This window comes from Oncorhynchus kisutch, linkage group LG24, assembly GCF_002021735.2.
Source record: "Oncorhynchus kisutch isolate 150728-3 linkage group LG24, Okis_V2, whole genome shotgun sequence".
NCBI lineage: Eukaryota > Metazoa > Chordata > Actinopteri > Salmoniformes > Salmonidae > Oncorhynchus > Oncorhynchus kisutch.
The window spans coordinates 8,704,866-8,724,649 of NC_034197.2; the positions used below are offsets into that span (position 1 = coordinate 8,704,866).

The following is a 19,784-nucleotide window of genomic DNA, read 5'->3' on the forward strand; positions in this document are numbered from 1 at the left end:
CAGGTGTTTAAGGCATGTGGATTTGAAGCTCTAGGACGCTCAATTATGTCATCCGTATGACCCGTAACAACAGGTATTAGCTGTCACAACAAACCACGTGTAACCTTCGGTAAATCTAAGATGTTATTTAAATGCTTCCTAAATAATTATGATAAGGATGAATAAGCTATATTACTCTTCACACATGTATGGAGAGCCTATGGAATTATCGCGTGGTAAATCAAAACAACATCAAAACGTCAATACATTATATTTGAGGTGATCTTGATTTCTGTGTCTGTGCTTAACGTATCATGTAAAACGCATGATTAGTTAGAGTTGAAAAGTACACCATTAGAAGCAGATTATTGAACTGGCTTTAAAAAAAAAAATCTATAGTCAGTCCCATGCTTCTGTCACTTTCTCAGAGAATAAATCAATATGTAAGCCTGGTAATGACGGGAAATGAACATATACATGAATTATATGCATGGAGATTTTACCTCAAACGGTCATTGTTACTCTCTAAATGATTTCATTGTGTATATATATTTAGCCTATGCTTTTATCCAAAGCGATTTACAGTCATGTGTTGCGCCAATAGGAATCAGACCCTACGACCCTGGTGGTGCAAGAGCTGTGCTATACCAATTGAGTCCAAAAATCAATTTGTCTGAATGATAAACCTTCCATTATCATCTTAATTTTTCAATAATCATCCTAGTTTAGCTATAACTATTATTGGCATTGAGACAGCCTCGCAAGCAGCCTGATCTCACAAGTTCACATACATGTTCGCCACGCAGTGGTAATCAGTCTGGTAATTACTAGGCTAATTGAGACATTTATCGCTGGGATTCTCCAGTGATATGTATCCCATTTAGACAGATAAACGTTTTTTCCCAGTATTTTCAAATTCGAGGTTGAACTAATTTATGCTTGTATGTAATCTTTGCACTCTCCTTTTTATTGTAATTTCACTGTTGAAATATTTAGCTATCCAGAGGACGATGTCTCCTCCTCCTTGATTGGTTCTTGAATACTACAGTACCTGTAGTATTGGCAGAGAGCAGAGGGAAACCTTTAATTAAAGGAGAGAGGCCTTCTGGATTTAAAGGGCTTTGGTGAATCTGTTGCCTGTGGGAACGAGTGGGGGATCTTTGCGTGTGTGCAAGGGAGAGTGTGCATGTGTGTGTGAGTAAAATACAGAAAGCGAAAGTGTGTGTGTGCTTAGCCCCCTCGCTTGCTCTCTCCAGTAGTCCTGGCAGATTCCAGTGTAAAATTAATTGGTGGAGAGGTTTTGAGGCAGGTTGCAGGCCATTAGAGGTTCCCCTGTCGAATGCAGAGCCACGAGGATCACACGCTCACAAATTGCAGGTTTAAAATAATCAATACACTTGACTTACATCCAACACAAACACAGGCCTGTGCACATACGCTCAGTAATTAGTGGACAACCTATTCACCCCTGTGCTATGATACCTTACCTTTTGCACGCACACACACCGATAGATCTCTTGGTACCTAATGAGAGGAAATAGTTGACTGGTTGTGAGGGGAATAAGGAAAAGGTCAGGAAGCCAGAGAGGAATCGGTCTTGGCACACTAAGCAACATAACATACAGGATTCTACTGGGAATGTTCCAGAACACTGTCACAGTTTCATGTTCCAATCGAGAACACTGTCATACAGGATCAGACACTGATCAGTTAACTGTAGTACAATCTCAACGCAATAATTATCTTTTTAAAATTCAGTCGGAGCCAAGGAAAGTTGAGGTTGAAGTGGTTGTAAAATACACAAAAGCTCTTAAGAACAATATTACACTGGTTACAAGAGAACTTCGTAACTATAGAAACATGTAATATGAAGAAAACTATTCCCATTGAGTGCCTTTTCCAACAGTACAAACTCATAATGACAATATTCAATAAAAAGCAGACTTTTAGAATTGTAGTCATTAAATTAGTTATGGTTTCATTGTGGGTTTATGGTTACCGCCTAACATGTAATTCACAAAACATGCAGTAGACGTTGCTTGGATGTGCTGAGTACGAATGGTCTTTTTGCAACAGACACAACACTGCCCTCTTGTGCCCACTTAATAGATGGCAACACATTTTTGAGCACTAGTTAAAAGACAAAATTAGTCAGTTAAACATTTGTGGAGCTAAAATTATTGTACAATAAACACTCATAGGTGTATTATGTTCACCCTGTCAAATCATGTTCACAATTTTAATTTGTTAGAAAAAAAAACAAAAGCACATTGTTTTTCTTCAGAAAATCATTTTTTTTTATTTGAACGCTGCAACAAATAAATGGAAGAAAAAAAAGGAAAAAAATCCACTGAACCACTCATGGATTTCTATGTGGTCATGATTGTATGGCTTCTTATACATATTGGTTAACTAACTGCATAGCTCTGGCAGCAATAGGAAGGGAGACATTCCCAGCCAAAGCAAGTCTTCATTAGCCTGGTCTCAGATCCTTTTTGTGCCGTCTCGACAACTCCATTGCTGTCACTGTCATACCATTGACAGAGTTGGCAACTGGCAAGACGGCGCAAACAGTTGGTATGAAGTGCTCTCTCTCGGAATGTTATTGCTGGTCACGCCAGCAGCACACAAGCTTCTAATTACATGCAAGTTGGTCTTATTCTTAATTCAATGGACCAGGCTGACGCATAAAAAACAAAAACAAAAGAAGCTTGGGTCGCTAATGGTCTTAACTTGGGCATGTAAAGGCACTTTCGAAAGAAAAAAAAACAGAGACGTGAAGAACTAATCAAATTGCACAGGAAACGGGCAGGACTGGAAAGTAGTTGCAAAAAGGAGGGGAAATGCGTCACAGAAATAAACAGGGTGAAAACAAAGAATAGGAAGGAATGTTCTTCCCGATCTTCAACCGCTCATGACCATCCGGACGAGTTCTGTGATGTAAAGAAAGAGGAAGAGAGAAAAAAACAACATTAGAATCCCAATTCACAGCTAATTGGGGGGGGGGGGGGGGGGATCAACTCCAAATACAGCAACATCCTGGTTGTTTTGAAAATTAACCCTTCGACCTCAACATTGTTTACTTTATATAAACGGGATGCTGTTGTAGGAGGTACATCCCTTGTTTCTCTAAGTCCATGAGTAGAGGAAAGTGGGGGAGAGGGAGGAGGACAGAGGTTGAGCGATCATCTCTACAGTATCTCCTAGTCAGCCAAAGTGGATGGATTTGGCCAGGATGACTGGTCTTGGATCCAAGAGACCGTCAAAGAAGAGAAGCCATCTTTGTTTTCTCAATGAGGCAAAGATCCGGGGGGGGTCTACAGAGATCACAATAGCTATTAGTGTCCTTAAGGAGAAAAGATATCGCCAGCAAAAATAGCAAATGCACTGCAAAAAAAGGGAGTGACTGGTCTATTATGTCAGAGTTGGGGGAATATATAAGATATGCTCACATTGATTCAAATTGTCAATTTAGTGTTAATTCTCATGTAGGGGCTTTCCACAGAGAAGAGACTTCCAAGGCAAACTGCCTATTTGTGGCAGCATGGAATTCATGTGATGAGGCCCAAATGAGAAAATTGCATTGTGGGTAATAACCTGCTGCAAAAGGTGCTCAATTACATTATCCAGCCCAGCTCTGAACACAACATGGAGTACAACAACCACTCCTGCTAGAGTGCTCTGCATGTATAAACTACCCCTCTATAGGGTGAATATCAATTGTATTTCCACTCTCTTCTCCAAATGCATTGAAGGAAAAGGTGTGAGGAAGTGAGGAATACAAATGAGATTCCACTAATCCTTCAGACAGACGGGATATCCAGACATGCAGAGGGGCCTGCTGTAGCAGGCAGGGTAGGAGAGACACAGGGGGCAGCAGGAGAGAACAGGGTGTCTACCAACGAGTCAAAACCTCCAGTCCAAACTGCCCTACAACAGGGCTCTCTCTCACCAGGCTATCCCACTGCAAGATGTACAATGGGTTTACAAGGTAAATAACAGCTTGTGTGTGTATGTTTTGCAGGGATGCCTAAAAGCAGGACAGCCTGAGAAGAGGCCCGTTGTTCAAGTAGGCTCTACAGTATACCCTCTGCTGCCCTGCTCATACCGGCGCTCAGCCAGACATGATGGTACGCACAAACGCTGTGGAGGAAGAACAGTTACACAGCATGTTACCAATTCCGTTTTTGTATTCACAATCTGGTTCTCCCATCACCAAACAGTTACTGTATACAAAATGTTGCAGAGCTGCATCGCTGTGCAGTGACACAGGAGATCGTAATCTCTGGTACTTTCACCGCCTCAGTCCAATTCTTCAGCCAACTGCTTCAACGGTATAGAAAAACAAACGTGTCCACTTACTCAGCCATCGACACTTGTCATTTAGCAGATGCTCTTATCCAGAGTGACTCATAAGAGGAATGGGGGTTAAGTGCCTTGCTCAAGGGCAGAGAGATTTTTCACCTAGTCGGCTCAGGGATTTGAACCAGCGACCTTTCAGTTACTGGCCCAATGCTCTTAACCTCAAGGCTACCTGCAAGATAGCGCTATCAATATTGATCCCTGCATAAACAAACCTTTGCACCAAAACATCCATATCTTCATTTTGTACACACTGTAGCCCAGGGTGTTGTGGTTAGAAGTAGAAGTCGTGTAAGTGTAGTGGGGTACTTGCAACACATTGTTAACCTAATCAGACCCAAAAATACATCCGTGTCTCCTCTATCTCCATCTTTCATTCTCCGTTTCCCCTCCCCCCCGCTCACCTTCATAGTTAATACAGCCATTAGCATCCTCGTGTCCGGCAAGAAGCGTCTCGACCTCCTCCTCCGTCATCTTCTCCCCTGATAGACAGACAAACTCATATATTAGTAAAGTAATAGCTACACTGTTATGTTCAAAAGTTGGGTGTTCTCATTCGTGTTGAACTTAAAAAGAACACACTTTAAAAATCAGTAATCGTCTTTAAATCTGAAGTGTGGCTTGATGTTTGTGCTTTGATGTAAAAAAAGAATTGTCACATTACGGAGAATATCTTTGCGACATTTGGGATTTATATTTTCTGAGTCAACTTCCAAATTAGATGACATTTTGCTCAGGGATTTGCATTCTGCATTAAATACATGAAATGTCTTTCCTCAGATGTGGAGGAGAGTAAAAGAATGACGCTCCAGTAACCCACCTAGTGTGGTGAGGACGTGGCGCAGCTCTGCCCCCATTACGGTGCCGTTGCCCTCCTTATCAAAGACTCGCAGTCCCTCAACGAAATCCTCAAAGGAGCCCTGGTCCTTATTCTTAGCGATGGCCTGCAGCATGGGCAGGAACTGCTCAAAGTCAAGCATCTTGTGGTTCATCTCTGAAGTAGAAGTGGAGGAAATGAATTAATTGATGATGATATGAATTAACACAGGGGTCTAAACATTACAACCCTTTCAGCACAAGAGTGATCGCTAGGTCAAAGGCGGTTAAGATCATTTTGGCATCGGATAACGCCTTCGCTTGTGAAAATTCAAAGAACCCTGGTCCAAACATGTTCTGATAGAGAGATATGTTTAGGGCACATAATGAAATAGAACACTAGTACAGTATTCTATTGTATCTCACCCTCACCCTCAGCCTTGGGGTTGCCCAGGACCTTGAGGACCTCTGCATTGACGGGGTTCTGGCCCAACGCCCGCATGACGTCGCCGCACTGACTGTAACTGATCTTCCCATCACCGGTTCTGTCGAAGAGGAGGAAAGCCTCCTTAAACTCTAGAAGGAGGGAGGGAGATATGGTTGAGTGTGAGGAGAGAATGAGTGGGTTTGGGAGAGGGATGTTAAATGGTTAGGAAAACATTTCAAGACAGGAAGACGGTGAACAAGTTGGAAATGCAAGAGAGGTTGGATATGTAAAGACAGGCCAGAGAAAAAGACACCAATCAATATGATAACAACTGATAATACGTGTATTACTTCAGGTAGTTTTAGCCAGAATAACAGGTTAGTGAACTTGGCATTGTTTAACATTAGCTCATTCCATTAATGAACGAATCATGGTCTCCCTTCACCTGACCAGCGGGATCAACACGGTGGCACATAGGAAAGTAAAATGAGATAGCACCAACTACAGTGGAGTGGGTAGCGTAAAGCCCAATTCAAACAAAAAAGCTTTTTTAAGTGAATGAACGAGCGTGCTCACACTGGAAATAGAATGCATACGAGTTAATGAGAGAAAATAGATGGAAATAGATGGACCGCAAGCGTCAACTTAGAAAGCAAGTCTATTTAATAAGAAGATACATTGTGTGGGTCGTGTGCAGAATAGGAATGGTTATGATCTTCCCTATGCTAAGTAGACTAAAGATGTAGTTTAAAATGTAAGCTAAGGTTCATCAGTCAAATAGGCTACATTGTTTTTTTATATTTTTTAAACGCAGCTTTGTGTCACAGGCTTATAGCCTAAACAAAACCCAAGGACTCTGATTTCAAGAGAGAATAACGTCACTGTTTGTAGAAGAATGAGACTTGGTTGTTTACAAGTCAGGTTAATTAGCTACAACATCCTTGTGATGTTGTGCTATGGCTTTTCAACCTCTGCCATATTGTGGATTCAGAGCCATCTAATAGAGGGTTTTCTTTAATGGAAGCGTCTAATGTCAAACATGTAAAGTGTGGTGTACCGCAGGGCAGCTCTCTAGACCCTCTACTCTTCTATTTTTACCAATGACCTGCCACTGGCATTAAACAAAGCATGGGTGTCCATGTTTGTTTTACTCACTGCTATAGCACTAACTAACTAACTATAACATTTTCCGACAAGATTGAAACTCCGCCCGCTTTGGCATTTCTATCTACTGCAGAGATAGCCTGCAGAGTTCTGTCATACTATCCAGGTCTGTGCCCGAACAATTCGAGCTTCTACTTCTAAAAATCCACCATTTCAGAAACAAGTCTCTCACCGTTGCCACATGTTAGACCCCCTTCAGCCCCCAGCTGTGCCCTGGACACCATATGTTAAGATCAATGGGGGGGGGGGGGGGGGGTTGTAATCAATTCAGAGTTTGTACTGTTAGGTGACCTAAACTGGGACATGCTTATAACCCCGGCCATCCTACAATCTAAGCTAAATGCCCTCAATCTTACACAAATGATCAAGGAACCTACGAGGTACAACCCTAAATCCATAACCATGGGCCCCCTCTTAGATATCCTCCTGACCAACTTGCCCTCTAAATACACCTCTGCTGTTTTCAACCAGGATCCCAGCGATCATTACCACATTTCCTGCATGCGTAATGGGTTGCGGGCAAACGACCATCCCTCCTCACTGTCAAACGCTCCCTAAAACACTTCAATGAGCAGGCCTTTATAATCGACCTGGCCCGGGTATCCTGAAAGGATATTGACCTCATCCAGTCAGAAAAGGATGCCTGGTTGCTCTTTAAAAGTGCTTTCCTCACCATCTTAAAAAAGCATGCCCCGTCCAAAAAATGTTGAACTAAGAACAGATATAGCCATTGGTTCATCCCAGACTTGACTGCCCTTGAACAGCACAAAAACATCCTGTGGTGTTCTTCATTAGCATCAAACATCCCCCACGATATGCAACTTTTCAGGGAAGTCAGGAACCAATATACTCAGTCAGTTAGGAAAGCTAAGGCTAGCTTTTTAAAACAGAAATTTGCATTCTGTAGCACTAATTCCAAAAAGTTTTGGGACACTAAAGTCCATGGAGAATAAGAGCACCTCCTCCCAGCTGCCCACTGCACTGAGGATAGGACACATTGTCACCACCAATAAATCTACAATAATCTATCATTTCAACAAGCATTTTTCTACAGCTGGCCATGCTTCCACCTGGCTACCCCTACCAACATCTCAGCACCCCCTGCACCAATGTGCCCAAGCCCCCTCCCCACTTCTCCTTCACCCAAATCCAGACAGCTGAAGTTCTAAAAGAAATGCAAAATCTGGATCCCTACAAATCAGCTGGGCTAGACAATCTGGACCCGCTCTTTCTAAAATGATCCGTCGCAATTGTTGCAACCCCTATTACTAGCCTATTCAACATCTCTGAGATCTGAGATCCCCAAAGATTGGAAAACTGTCACGGTCATCCCCCGCTTCAAAGGGGGACACTCTAGACCCAAATTGTTATAGACCTATATCCATCCTGCCCTGCCTTTTCAAAATCTTCAAAAGCCAAGTTAAAACAGATCACCGACCATTTCGAATCCCACCATACCTTCTCCACTATGCAATCTGGGTTACGAGCTGGTCATGGGTGCACCTCAGCCACGCTCAAGGTCCTAAACAATATCATAACCGCCAACGATAAAAGATAGTACTGTGCAGCAGTCTTCATCGACCTGGCCAAGGCTTTCGACTCTGTCAATCACCACATTCTTATCGACAGACTCAACAGCCTCGGCTTCTCAAATGACTGCCTCGCCTGGTTCACCAACTACTTCTCTGACAGAGTTCAGTGTGTCAAATTGGAGGGCCTGTTGTCCAGACCTCCGGCAGTCTATGGGGGTGCCACAGGGTTCAATTCTCGGGCCGACTCGCTTCTCTGTATACATCAATGATGTTGCTCTTGCTGCTGGTGAGTCTCTGATCCACCTCTACACAGACACCATTCTGTGTACATTGGCCCTTCTTTGGACACTGTGCTAACAAACCTCCAAATGAGCTTCAACGCCATACAACACTCCTTCCGTGGCCTCCAACTGCTTTTAAATGCTAGTAAAAACTAAATGCATGCTCTTCAACCGATTGCTGCCTGCACCCTCCGGCCAGACTAGCATCATTACTCTGGACGGTTCTGACTTATATTAGGTGGACAACTACAAATACTTAGGTGTCTGGTTAGACTAATCTCTCCTTCCAAATTCACATTAAGCATCTCCAATTTATTATAGAATCGGCTTCCTATTTCGCAACAAAGCCTCCTTCACTCATGCTGCCAAACATACTTGGTACAAATCATTCCTTAAGTTCTTAACCTCAGCTGAATAAGGTAATGAATGGTGTGGCTGTTGAACAAGGTGAGGAGACTAAATTACTTGCCGTTACTTTAGATTGTAAACTGTCATGATAAAACATATAGATTCAATGGTTATAAAGATGGGGAGAGGTCTGGCCATAATAAAAAAGACACTGCTTTTTTGACACCACACTCCAAAAAGCAAGTTCTGCAGGCTCTAGTTTGGTCTAATCTTGATTATTGTCCAGTCGTGTGGTCCAGTGCTGCAAGGAAAGACCTAGTTAAGCTGCAGCTGGCCCAGAACAGAGCGGCATGTTTTGCTCTTAATTGTAATCAGAGGGCTGATATTAATAGTATGCATGCCAGTCTCTCTTTTTAGATTAACTAACTTCTTAGTAATGACTCGGGACGTTGGTTTTGATACGAAAGCTTCTTTTAGTAAGAATACTTGTTTACGTTACATTTAACAACAATTGTTTTGGTACAGAGCAATGCAGGTAAGATGCTGTCGGAAAGTCAGCCACAATCACTCAACACCTGCACATAATTGGCGCGTTATCACTCATTCCTCTCGCAAGGCATTCTGGGACTTGCAGTCAAAAAGCGTAATTCAACACAACCCAATACAATTACATATGCAAATAAATCTAAAGAAATATCTCAAATATCTCAGCTCAAAGAATAAACTTAAACATTAACTCTAACACATTAAAGTTACAACACTCTTCTTGGCTACGAGTTTTTTTTAATTTAATTTTATTTCACCTTTATTTAACCAGGTAGGCTAGTTGAGAACAAGTTCTCATTTGCAACTGCGACCTGGCCAAGATAAAGCATAGCAGTGTGAGCATACAACAAAGAGTTACACATGGAGTAAACAATTAACAAGTCAATAACACAGTAGAAAACGAAGGGGGGGTCTATATACAATGTGTGCAAAAGGCATGAGGAGGTAGGCAAATAATTACAATTTTGCAGATTAACACTGGAGTGATAAAAGATCAGATGGTCATGTACAGGTAGAGATATTGGTGTGCAGAAGAGCAGAAAAGTAAATAAATAGAAACAGTACGGGGATGAGGTAGGTGAAAAGGGTGGGCTATTTACCAATAGACTATGTACAGCTGCAGCGATCGGTTAGCTGCTCAGATAGCTGATGTTTGAAGTTGGTGAGGGAGATAAAAGTCTCCAACTTCAGCGATTTTTGCAATTCGTTCCAGTCACAGGCAGCAGAGTACTGGAACGAAAGGCGGCCAAATGAGGTGTTGGCTTTAGGGATGATCAGTGAGATACACCTGCTGGAGCGCGTGCTACGGATGGGTGTTGCCATCGTGACCAGTGAGCTGAGATAAGGCGGAGCTTTACCTAGCATAGACTTGTAGATGACCTGGAGCCAGTGGGTCTGGCGACGAATATGTAGCGAGGGCCAGCCGACTAGAGCATACAAGTCGCAGTGGTGGGTAGTATAAGGTGCTTTAGTGACAAAACGGATGGCACTGTGATAGACTGCATCCAGTTTGCTGAGTAGAGTGTTGGAAGCCATTTTGTAGATGACATCGCCGAAGTCGAGGATCGGTAGGATAGTCAGTTTTACTAGGGTAAGCTTGGCGGCTTGAGTGAAGGAGGCTTTGTTGCGGAATAGAAAGCCGACTCTTGATTTGATTTTCGATTGGAGATGTTTGATATGAGTCTGGAAGGAGAGTTTGCAGTCTAGCCAGACACCTAGGTACTTATAGACGTCCACATATTCTAGGTCGGAACCATCCAGGGTGGTGATGCTAGTCGGGCATGCAGGTGCAGGCAGCGACCGGTTGAAAAGCATGCATTTGGTTTTACTAGCGTTTAAGAGCAGTTGGAGGCCACGGAAGGAGTGTTGTATGGCATTGAAGCTTGTTTGGAGGTTAGATAGCACAGTGTCCAAAGACGGCAGAGTTGAGGAGAGACTGACTGCATCACTTCTTTTAATAAGAAACATTTGTGTTGAAAATCCATAAGTTGTTTGCATAGTCAACTTACACACAGCTCTGACACACACACCCGCCAGACATGCCACCAGGGGTCTTTTCCCCAAATCCAGAACAAATTCAAGAAAACGTACAGTATTATATAGAGCCCTTATTTCATGGAACTTCCATCTCATATTGCTCAAATAAACAGCAAACCTGGTTTCAAAAAACAGGTAAAGCAACACCTCGAGGCACAACGCCTCTCCCCTATTTGACCTAGATAGTTTGTGTGTATGCATTGATATGTAGGCTACGTGTGCCTTTTTAAAAATGTATGTAGTTCTGTCCTTGAGCCGTTCTTGTCTAATGACGTTCTGTATTACGTCATTCTGTATTATGTTTCATGTGGACCCCAGGAAGAGTAGCTGCTGCTTTTGCAACAGCTAATGGGGACCCTAATAAAACACCAAAAAGCTAGCAAAGCAACAAGACTTCAGCATAGGTACGGCGGCTTGCGTACGACATCTAAGGGGAGTCAAAAGGAACTCACAATAATACCTCCCAGGGGCTACATAGCGAACAAATACAACTGTTTGTGGATTTTCATGACAATTCCGTTGGCTTCGCAGTGTATGTGAATTGACGCTGGCTATGACATATGACAACGGTTCCCCCTTTAATGGCACAACACCCAGTTCACTAAGGGAATTAGCCTAGTCCGCATCCACAAGTAATGACAAACAAGTCAAACTAAACAGCCACAAGAGGCTCATCTGCTACTGCCTACACTATCATGAGCTTTGTAAATGTGCCTAATTAAGCTAACACTGTAGACTCAAATATCAACAAGGGGGGGGGGAAAATCTGATATGAATTCTTATGTAACCAACACTTGAGTCTTCGCACAAGTAAGTTCTCAAATGTCCTAATCTCTTTTGTGCATTTACTTCCATCTGAATATTTGATGACCTTAAATAGGTCTGTGTAATATAAGGTCGGGAGACGTTATCGAAGCCTTCCAAGGAGGCATGCAGGTTTCTACTGAGTATTAGTGTAGGACACAGAAAACACTAAATCCGTAGCAGACAGTGTTAGAAGCAATGACAATGCCAAAGCATCTCAACCATAGGTTATTGAGATCAGTCCATTTGGTTTCATTTTTTTACTATTCAGCTGAACATTTCCTTAAAACAAACAAGTTGATTAGTAGTAGCAAAGTTTTATAAAGAAGCTGGCCGAACTAACTAGAAAGGGCCCATAAGCAACTAAAGGGCCTAGAAGGAGAAATTATGTAAGCGCTTGGTGGTGGTCTCTCGGTTCTAGGACCACTTATCAGACTAGGGGCCAATTCCTGTTCAATTCTCTGAAATCAGGAAATAAACTGAAAAGGAAGTACATTTAAATTAAGTATCCATATACTTCCCAAATTGACTGAATTGAAGTGTAATTGACCGCAACCGTGGACTGCAGAGTATGGGATATCCCTTCAGAACTACAGGCAAACACAGCAGTGGTCTGTTGTAATTTTTCCTGTTCTCAGGAATGTTCCTCCCTCTTCCCCCATGGCCCGCTGAGTTCCATTTCCCAACACCATATTAGGTCATGGAGGAGCGAGGGACAGCGAGCTGTATTGTCAACCATGATTAAACAAGCCAGGGAGTGGAGAAGACTCATCTACTAGTCTGTGTCTAACTCCAAAAAAGGAAAGGGAACACTCCAGGGGAGATGACAAGCTAGTAAGATAGCATGCAAACTTTTATGGTACATGGGAACGGGACAATTGGGAATGTATGCAGATTGATGCAAACACAGAACGTGGAGTGACGACCTATGGTATGCACAATGTGCATTTCCTGTCTATAGAAATGCACTAACAAACACACCAGGAGCCTATTACTACCTTGTATACTGGATCTGAGCTAACGCCGATGAAACTAGGTATAAAAACAGACTTTCTAATGACAGTAAAAAAAAAGAAACAGGAAACAGACATGACACAATGGGCTAAAATAACAGGTAAGACTCAGTCTGTCATTAAAATATACCAGTGACACCTTGTTACGTAATATCCATGGTGTGACTGCAACTGTATCAGATCAACAACATGCCTTAAACACGGTTAGATTCAGGTCCCAGACTCATTTTAGGGTCATTCGCCGATAACTCACCGTGTATTTGATCCAGGTTAAACTCAATCTGGAAAGAACAAGCAGTAGGGAAAGAGTGGTAACTTTGCTACTATAGGAGGAATGACAGACAAGGCATAAAGCAGATGATAGCCAGTAAAGACAAAGTAAGACGAGCAAGAAAGAAAAATAAGTGGCATTTGTCTGAGTTGATGGCAACATGCAATAGTTGGTCAAGTTTGGGAAAATTAGCTAGCTAGCTAATCTAGTTAGCCAAATGTGTAACTCACCCATGATTTGATCTTCTGAGAAGTCAGACTGTTCAAAGAAAGATACAAAGTTAGCTAGCTACTATGATATTGTAAAAATCCTGTTGCGAAAGACCTGTGGCTAGCTAGCTAGGCAGACAACTTTCTATCACACCCTTATCTAGGAACTAGCTAGCTAACGTTACTAGTCAGTGAGAAATACTAACATCTGGGTGACATTTGGAGACAATGGCAAATTGTATTGAGATTTAGCTACTGGTATGCCACTTTATATCAATAAACTAGGGTTGCTAAACTGGCGAGTAAGCAACTAACGTTAGTCAGTTGGCTAACTAGCTTCGACAAAACGCCAACTTGCTAATTGGTTCTGCTCAATGAAACTGGCTAAGGTTAGCTAGTAAAGTTAACGCACTGTTAGCTAATTCGACATAGCTACAATTCACGAAATAGAATAGGATTTCGAGTGGATGGCTAGTTAGTTAATACAGGTTATTGAAGAACCCACCATATCTGTGGCTGTTGGAGTGTTGTCGAAGACGTCGGGAGCTGGAAGAATGTGAGGGGTCGACAGCAAGGAAAAGCCCTACTAGCACAGCCCCAGCAGTGTTTACTTGCTTGTCATAGCTCCTCTGCTGCATCTGCGCAGTGCGCATAACCATGGACAGGGGCCGTGCCAGGGTAGGAGTGGCCCCTGCCCTGGCCCTTTTCCATAGTAAAACCAAATATATATTTTTTAATTCAACCTTTATTTAACTAGGGAAGTCAGTGAAGAACAAATTATTATTTACAATGACAGCCGACCCTGGCGACGCCTGGTCAATTGGGCACCGCCCTATGGGACTCCCAATCACGGCCGGATGTGATACAGCCTGGATTCGAACCAGGGGCTGTAGTGATGGCTCTTTCACTGAGGTGCAGAGATTTAGACCGCTGCGCCACTCAGGAGCATTATTATATATATAACTAGCCCTTCTAATCTCCTCTTTTATCTGTGGTAAAACATTTTAAAACTGTCCTAGGCCTAGCTACATTATACTCTGAATGTATGTTTCACTTTGGCCTGTTCTAGAAATGGTGTTGGATTCCTTAGGTTCGGAGACTAGCTCATTGACTAGGCCACAACCTGTCTAGTCCTCTGATCAATGAGGACAAAGTGCCAAGGAGTGTTTACATTCTATGGGTATATTGACCCCTTTATAAACTCTCGCAACACAGACATGCAGCAGACCATTAATTCTATTGCAAAGTAACATACAAAGCATGGATGAGAGCAAAGCTATGGCTGTTTCATAACAGAGTGACAGGCCTAATGTGGATGAAACACAAATATAGGTCTACCAATTGTGATGTCTCTGTGATTTTACATTTCTGATCGAACATTTTTATAAAGGAAAGAAAACGAGTTTATTTAATCTCCTTTCACTAACCCCCCCCCAAGGTTATATCTGAGTATCTCCTGGAGAGAAATAAGCACACTCCCTCCCAGAGGAGGTCAGTCACAGACAGCTTCTATAGCAGTGCCCTAGTTCTCAACTCATCTTTATCCCAGAATGATACTGGTAGTTTGGTTCCTATTAGTCTCGCATAAGACAATAGGAAGATTATTTGGAAGAGGATTTGTGGAGTCCGCTTTGTAAGCACATCATGCTATTGAGAAACATAAGAGAAACATAATTTGAGATGCTTTGTGCCTTGAACATTTTCCCAGGACAAAACAATAGTAGTAAACTGCATATTTCAAAATGGATTGAATGCTTGCGTCTCAAGAAACAGACTATCGCTCTGCCTACTTTCCAGTCTATTATGGCATGGAGGCATTGGGCTATTTTCAGCATGCCCTATTAGTCATAGTAGTTATTCAGCACTGTATCGATACATTTTGTAAAGAGACTTCCACTGATCTAGATTTTAGGATTGCGTTCCACATAAGCTCTGTCATTGCTGTCACACACACACACACACACACACACACACACACACACACACACACACACACACACACACACACACACACACACACACACACACACACACACACACACAGAGTTGGGTGCTGTGGGAGGCACCTCCACTCACCTCCATGGTGCTGGGGTCAAATGGAGAATCAGAGGGTCGCAGCATCCTGGGTTTCTGTTCAGGAGCTGACCTTGGCTGGGCAGGGTTAGCTGAGGGGAGGCAAGGGAAAGGAGGCCCTAGTCTGGGCTGCTGGGCCACAGGCGATGGAGTCTTCTTAATAGATGGTTCTCTTTTTGGGGCCATTTCTGGAGTTCGTAACAGTACTTCTGTCGCTCTCGCACGGTGTTCCCTGTACTGGTTACTAATGTGGTTGCTGAGAGGAGTGGAGGCAGAAATAGAGAAAGTGTGTCAGATGTGTACGGGAGTGAGAGAGAGAGGAAAAGAGGGAGGGAGAGATGGTGAGCGAGCTAGAGAGAGAGAGAAATGGAGAGGTAAGTCTATAAATAGAGGGAGATAGTGGAGAGAGACAGTGGAGAGAGAGGGATATATTTAGAAAGAGGGAGCGAGCGACGGATAGAGAAGAGAGAGAGAGATAAAGAGGCAGAGAGAGAGGGATGAGTATAGTTGCCTGGGGGACAGGCAGGTGGATCAGGCAGAGAGAGGTGGTTGTATAGAAGAGAAGAGCATGTAAGTGACGCTGAGATTGAGCCGCGTAGGAGTGGAGATGAGAGGGAGAGTCGAATGAGGAGGGGGCGCAGCTATAGAGAGAAAGCACACATTTTATATGGGTCAGAAAGGCAGGTGGGTGAGTCAGTGAGTATGCTTGTTTGTGTAAGTGAGCTCAGTCTTCCTGGATTATTATCCACATCATCACCTATACACCTGCCACTAATTATACTGTGAAGCAGTTTGGGTGTGTGTGTTGTGTCTATTTGTGGAACAATAAGACTTGATACAGCCAGTAAAGCTAAAAATATAATGTTCTATTTTGGAATCTGGAATAATAAACATTCTCTTTATTCCCCAGATATTTCTCCCCCTTTCTCCTTCCTTCCTTCCTTCCTTCCTTCCTTCCTTCCTTCCTTCCTTCCTTCCTTCCTTCCTTCCTTCCTTCCTTCCTTCCTTCCTTCCTTCCTTCCTTCCTTCCTTCCTTCCTTCCTGTGGTGATTTTAGAATCAGATCTGTCATGCACAGAAACTGAGGACACTCTCAATTCAATTTCAATGTAAATTTGCTTCATTGGCATGATGTGTTATGCACATTTCTCTCTCTGTGTCTCCTAGTGTGTGTTTCTCTCTCTCTATTGCTGTCTCTCTCACTCTCTCTCTGTTTCTGTGTCTCTCTCTTTCTCAACTCAATTTCAATCCAATTTCAATTATCTCTCATTCTGTTTCTGTGGCTCCCTCTCTCTCATTCTGTTTCTGTGGCTCTCTCTCATTCTGTTTCTGTGGCTCTCTCTCTCTCATTCTGTTTCTGTGGCTCTCTCTCATTCTGTTTCTGTGGCTCTCTCTCTCTGTTTCTGTGAATCTCTCTCTCTCATTCTGTTTCTGTGGCTCTCTCTCTCTCATTCTGTTTCTGTGGCTCTCTCTCTCACATTCTGTTTCTGTGGCTCTCTCTCTCGCATTCTGTTTCTGTGGCTCTCTCTCTCTCTCTCTCTTTCTCTCTCTCTCTCTGTCAGAGACAACGATAGACAGCTGCATCTGATTGGGAACCATACCCGGCCAACAAAGAAATAGAAAAACTCAAATGCCCACCCAAATCACACCCCAACCTATCCAAATAGAGAAATAAAAAGGCTCTCCAAGGTCAGGGCGTGACACTCTCTCTCTCTTTCGCTCTCTCTCTCTCTCCTCTCTCTCTCTCTCTCTCTCTCGCTCTCCCTCTCTTTCTTTCTCTCTCTTTCTCTCTCACACACACATACAGGCATACTGGAGGTGTGAAAAGGCATTGTGTCAAACCGTACATAGATTTTTGCCAGATTTAGATGCTCTCAAAAACAAAGTTCACCCTGTGTGGATTATTCATCCTAACAGTGGCTGGGTAATATTCCATTGGAGAAGCAGATCATATGTCAAACATGAATATGGTAATAATCAATCATTTTATGTACAGCAAGGTGTTCGGGCCACCTGTGATAATGTAATATAAATGGAACATTAAACTTTTGAAGTCTCTTATTTTGAGTAATTTGAAAAAAAAGCATATGTTTGTAGAATTCCGATATAAGTTCATTTACTAAAATATGATTTTATATGACACATGGAAGTACCTTATAAATGATGACCCATGGAGCTGACTGCGATCCTGCAAGTTGTGAAGGTTTTGGCGACAGCTAGTCTTACTGGGGTCCGACACGGCAAAAAAGAGATTACAGACAAAATCATTTACAATTGACATATATTTAAAAACATTAACATGTAGTGTGCGTGTATCTATTAGTTACACATAGATGGCAGTACATACACACAACAAGTAGGACACATGGGGGAGAGGCGTTGTGCCGTGAGGTGTTGCTTTATTTGTTCTTTTAAACTGGGTTTGCTGTTCACTTGCGCTATATGAGATCGAAGGGATTTCCATGCACTCATGGCTCTGTATAATACTGTACGTTTCCTTGAGTTTGTTCTGGACCTGGGGACTGTGAAAAGACCCCTGGTTGCATGTCGGGTGGAGTACATGTTTTGTCAGAGCTGTGTGTAAGTTGACTATGCAAACCATTTGGAATTTCCAACACATTCATGTTTCTTATAAAAACAAGAAGTGATGCAGTCAGTCTTTCCTCAACTCTTAGCCAAGAATGCCTGGCAAGCATAGTATTACAATGAAGAGCAAGACGTGCCATTCTGTTCTGGGCCAGCTGCAGCTTAACTAGGTCTTTCTTTGCAGCACTTGACCATATGACTGGATAATAATAAAGATAAAACTAGACCCTGTAGGACTTGTTTTGTGGAGTGTGGTGTCAAAAAAGCAGAGCATCTCTTTATTACGGACAGACCTCCCTCTCCCCATCTTTACAACCATTGAATCTATATGTTTTGACCATGACAGTTTACAATCTACGGTAACACCAAGTAATTTAGTTTCCTCAATAGCCACACCATTCCTTACCAGATTCAGCTGAGGTCGAAAACTTAGGGAATCATTTGTACCAAATACAATGCTCTTAGAGACATTCAGGACCAGTTTATTACTGGCCACCCATTCCAAAGCTGACTGCAAAACTGACTTCATTAGTTATGGTTGCTGATGCGTATATGGTTGAATCATCAGCATACATGGACACACATGCTTTATTTAATTCCAGTGGCAGGTCATTGCTAAAAATAGAAAAGAGTTGAGGGCCTGGAGAGCTGCCATGTGGTACACCAGACTTTACATGTTTGACATTAGTTCTATTAGATAGATAGTTCTGAATCCACGATATGGCAGAGCTTGATAAGCCATAACACATACATTTTCTCAACAACAGGTTATGGTCAATAATATCAAAGGCTGCACTGAAATCTAACAGTACAGCTCCCACAATCGTATTATTATCTTTCAACCAATCATCAGTCACCTGTGTCAGTGTAGGACATGTTGAATGCCCTTCTTAATTTTCTTTACAGAGAAATAGCATTGTATTTGGTCAAACACAATTTTTTCCAACAGCTAAGAGCTGGCAGCAAGCTGATAGGTCTGCTGTTAGAACCAGTGAAGGCTGTTTTACCACTCTTGGGTAGTTGAATAACTGAGGCTTCCCTCCAGGCCTGAGGACAAACACTTTCATCATGAGTCAGATAAAAAATATGGCATATATGAGTGGAAAATAGTCAGCTACTTTTATTTTTATGTCATATAATGGACATACAGAAAATAGTCCAAATTGGTGAAGTGAAAGAAAAATAAATTACTTTAAAAAATTTAAAAAACACAAAACGCAAAAGTGGTGCGTGCAAATATATTCACCCCCTTTGCCATGAAGCCCCTAAATAAGATCTGGTGCAACCAATTACCTTCAGAAGTCACATAATTAGTTAAATAAAGTCCAACTGTGTGCAATCTAAGTGTCACATGATCTGCCACATGATCTTAGTATATAAACACCTGTTCTGAAAGGCCCCAGATTCTGCAACACCACTAAGCAAGGGGGACCACCAAGCAACTGGCACCATCAAAACCAAGCAACTCTCCAAACAGGTCAGGGACAAAGTTGTGGAGAAGTACAGATCAGGGTTGGGTTATAAAAAAATATTGAAAACTTTGAACATCCCATGGAGCACTATTAAATCCATTATTAAAGAATGGAATGAATATGACACCACAACAAACCTGCCAAGGGAGGGACACCCACCAAACCTCAGGGACCAGGCATGGAGGGCATTAATGCTGATTTATGCTGCAGTAGTTTATGTGTCGGGGGGCTGGGGTCAGTTTGTTATATCTGGAGTACTTCTCCTGTCCTATTCGGTGTCCTGTGTGAATCTAAGTGTGCGTTCTCTAATTCTCTCCTTCTCTCTTTCTTTCTCTCTCTCGGAGGACCTGAGCCCTAGGACCATGC

General features: G+C 42.5%; 1 protein-coding gene across 4 annotated transcripts; it reads right to left on the reverse strand.

The window, feature by feature from the left end:
* Window positions 1-2,252: 2,252 nt before the first annotated feature.
* LOC109868957 (myosin light polypeptide 6) lies at window positions 2,253-15,932 on the reverse strand. 4 transcript variants are annotated; one of them, XM_020458734.2, is made up of 6 exons: window positions 15,365-15,932; window positions 13,062-13,089; window positions 5,590-5,733; window positions 5,162-5,335; window positions 4,746-4,823; window positions 2,253-2,912 (listed from the first exon to the last, which is right to left on the reverse strand). In XM_020458734.2, exons 1-6 carry the CDS (start codon window positions 15,545-15,547, stop codon window positions 2,884-2,886), a joined length of 636 nt encoding a protein of 211 aa, XP_020314323.1. In that variant the 5' UTR covers window positions 15,548-15,932; the 3' UTR covers window positions 2,253-2,883. The 4 variants fall into 4 exon arrangements, with proteins under 4 accessions (XP_020314323.1, XP_020314322.1, XP_020314325.1 ...); XM_020458733.2 differs by having other exon boundaries at window positions 5,584-5,733; window positions 15,365-15,599; XM_020458736.2 differs by lacking the exons at window positions 13,062-13,089; window positions 15,365-15,932 and adding exons at window positions 13,310-13,337; window positions 13,794-14,078.
* Between the last annotated feature and the right edge of the window lie 3,852 nt (window positions 15,933-19,784).

Bases quoted from the DNA above. Each gene is read 5' to 3' on its own strand.
- LOC109868957 (XM_020458733.2), bottom strand. From the start codon at position 15,547: ATGGCCCCAAAAAGAGAACCATCTATTAAGAAGACTCCATCGCCTGTG. The intron at 5,336-5,583 runs GTGAGATACAAT...CTTCTACTTCAG, and splicing joins CCCCAAGGCTGAGGGTGAGG to AGATGAACCACAAGATGCTT. The intron at 2,913-4,745 runs GTGAGCGGGGGG...TTTACATCACAG, and splicing joins TGGCTGTATTAACTATGAAG to AACTCGTCCGGATGGTCATG.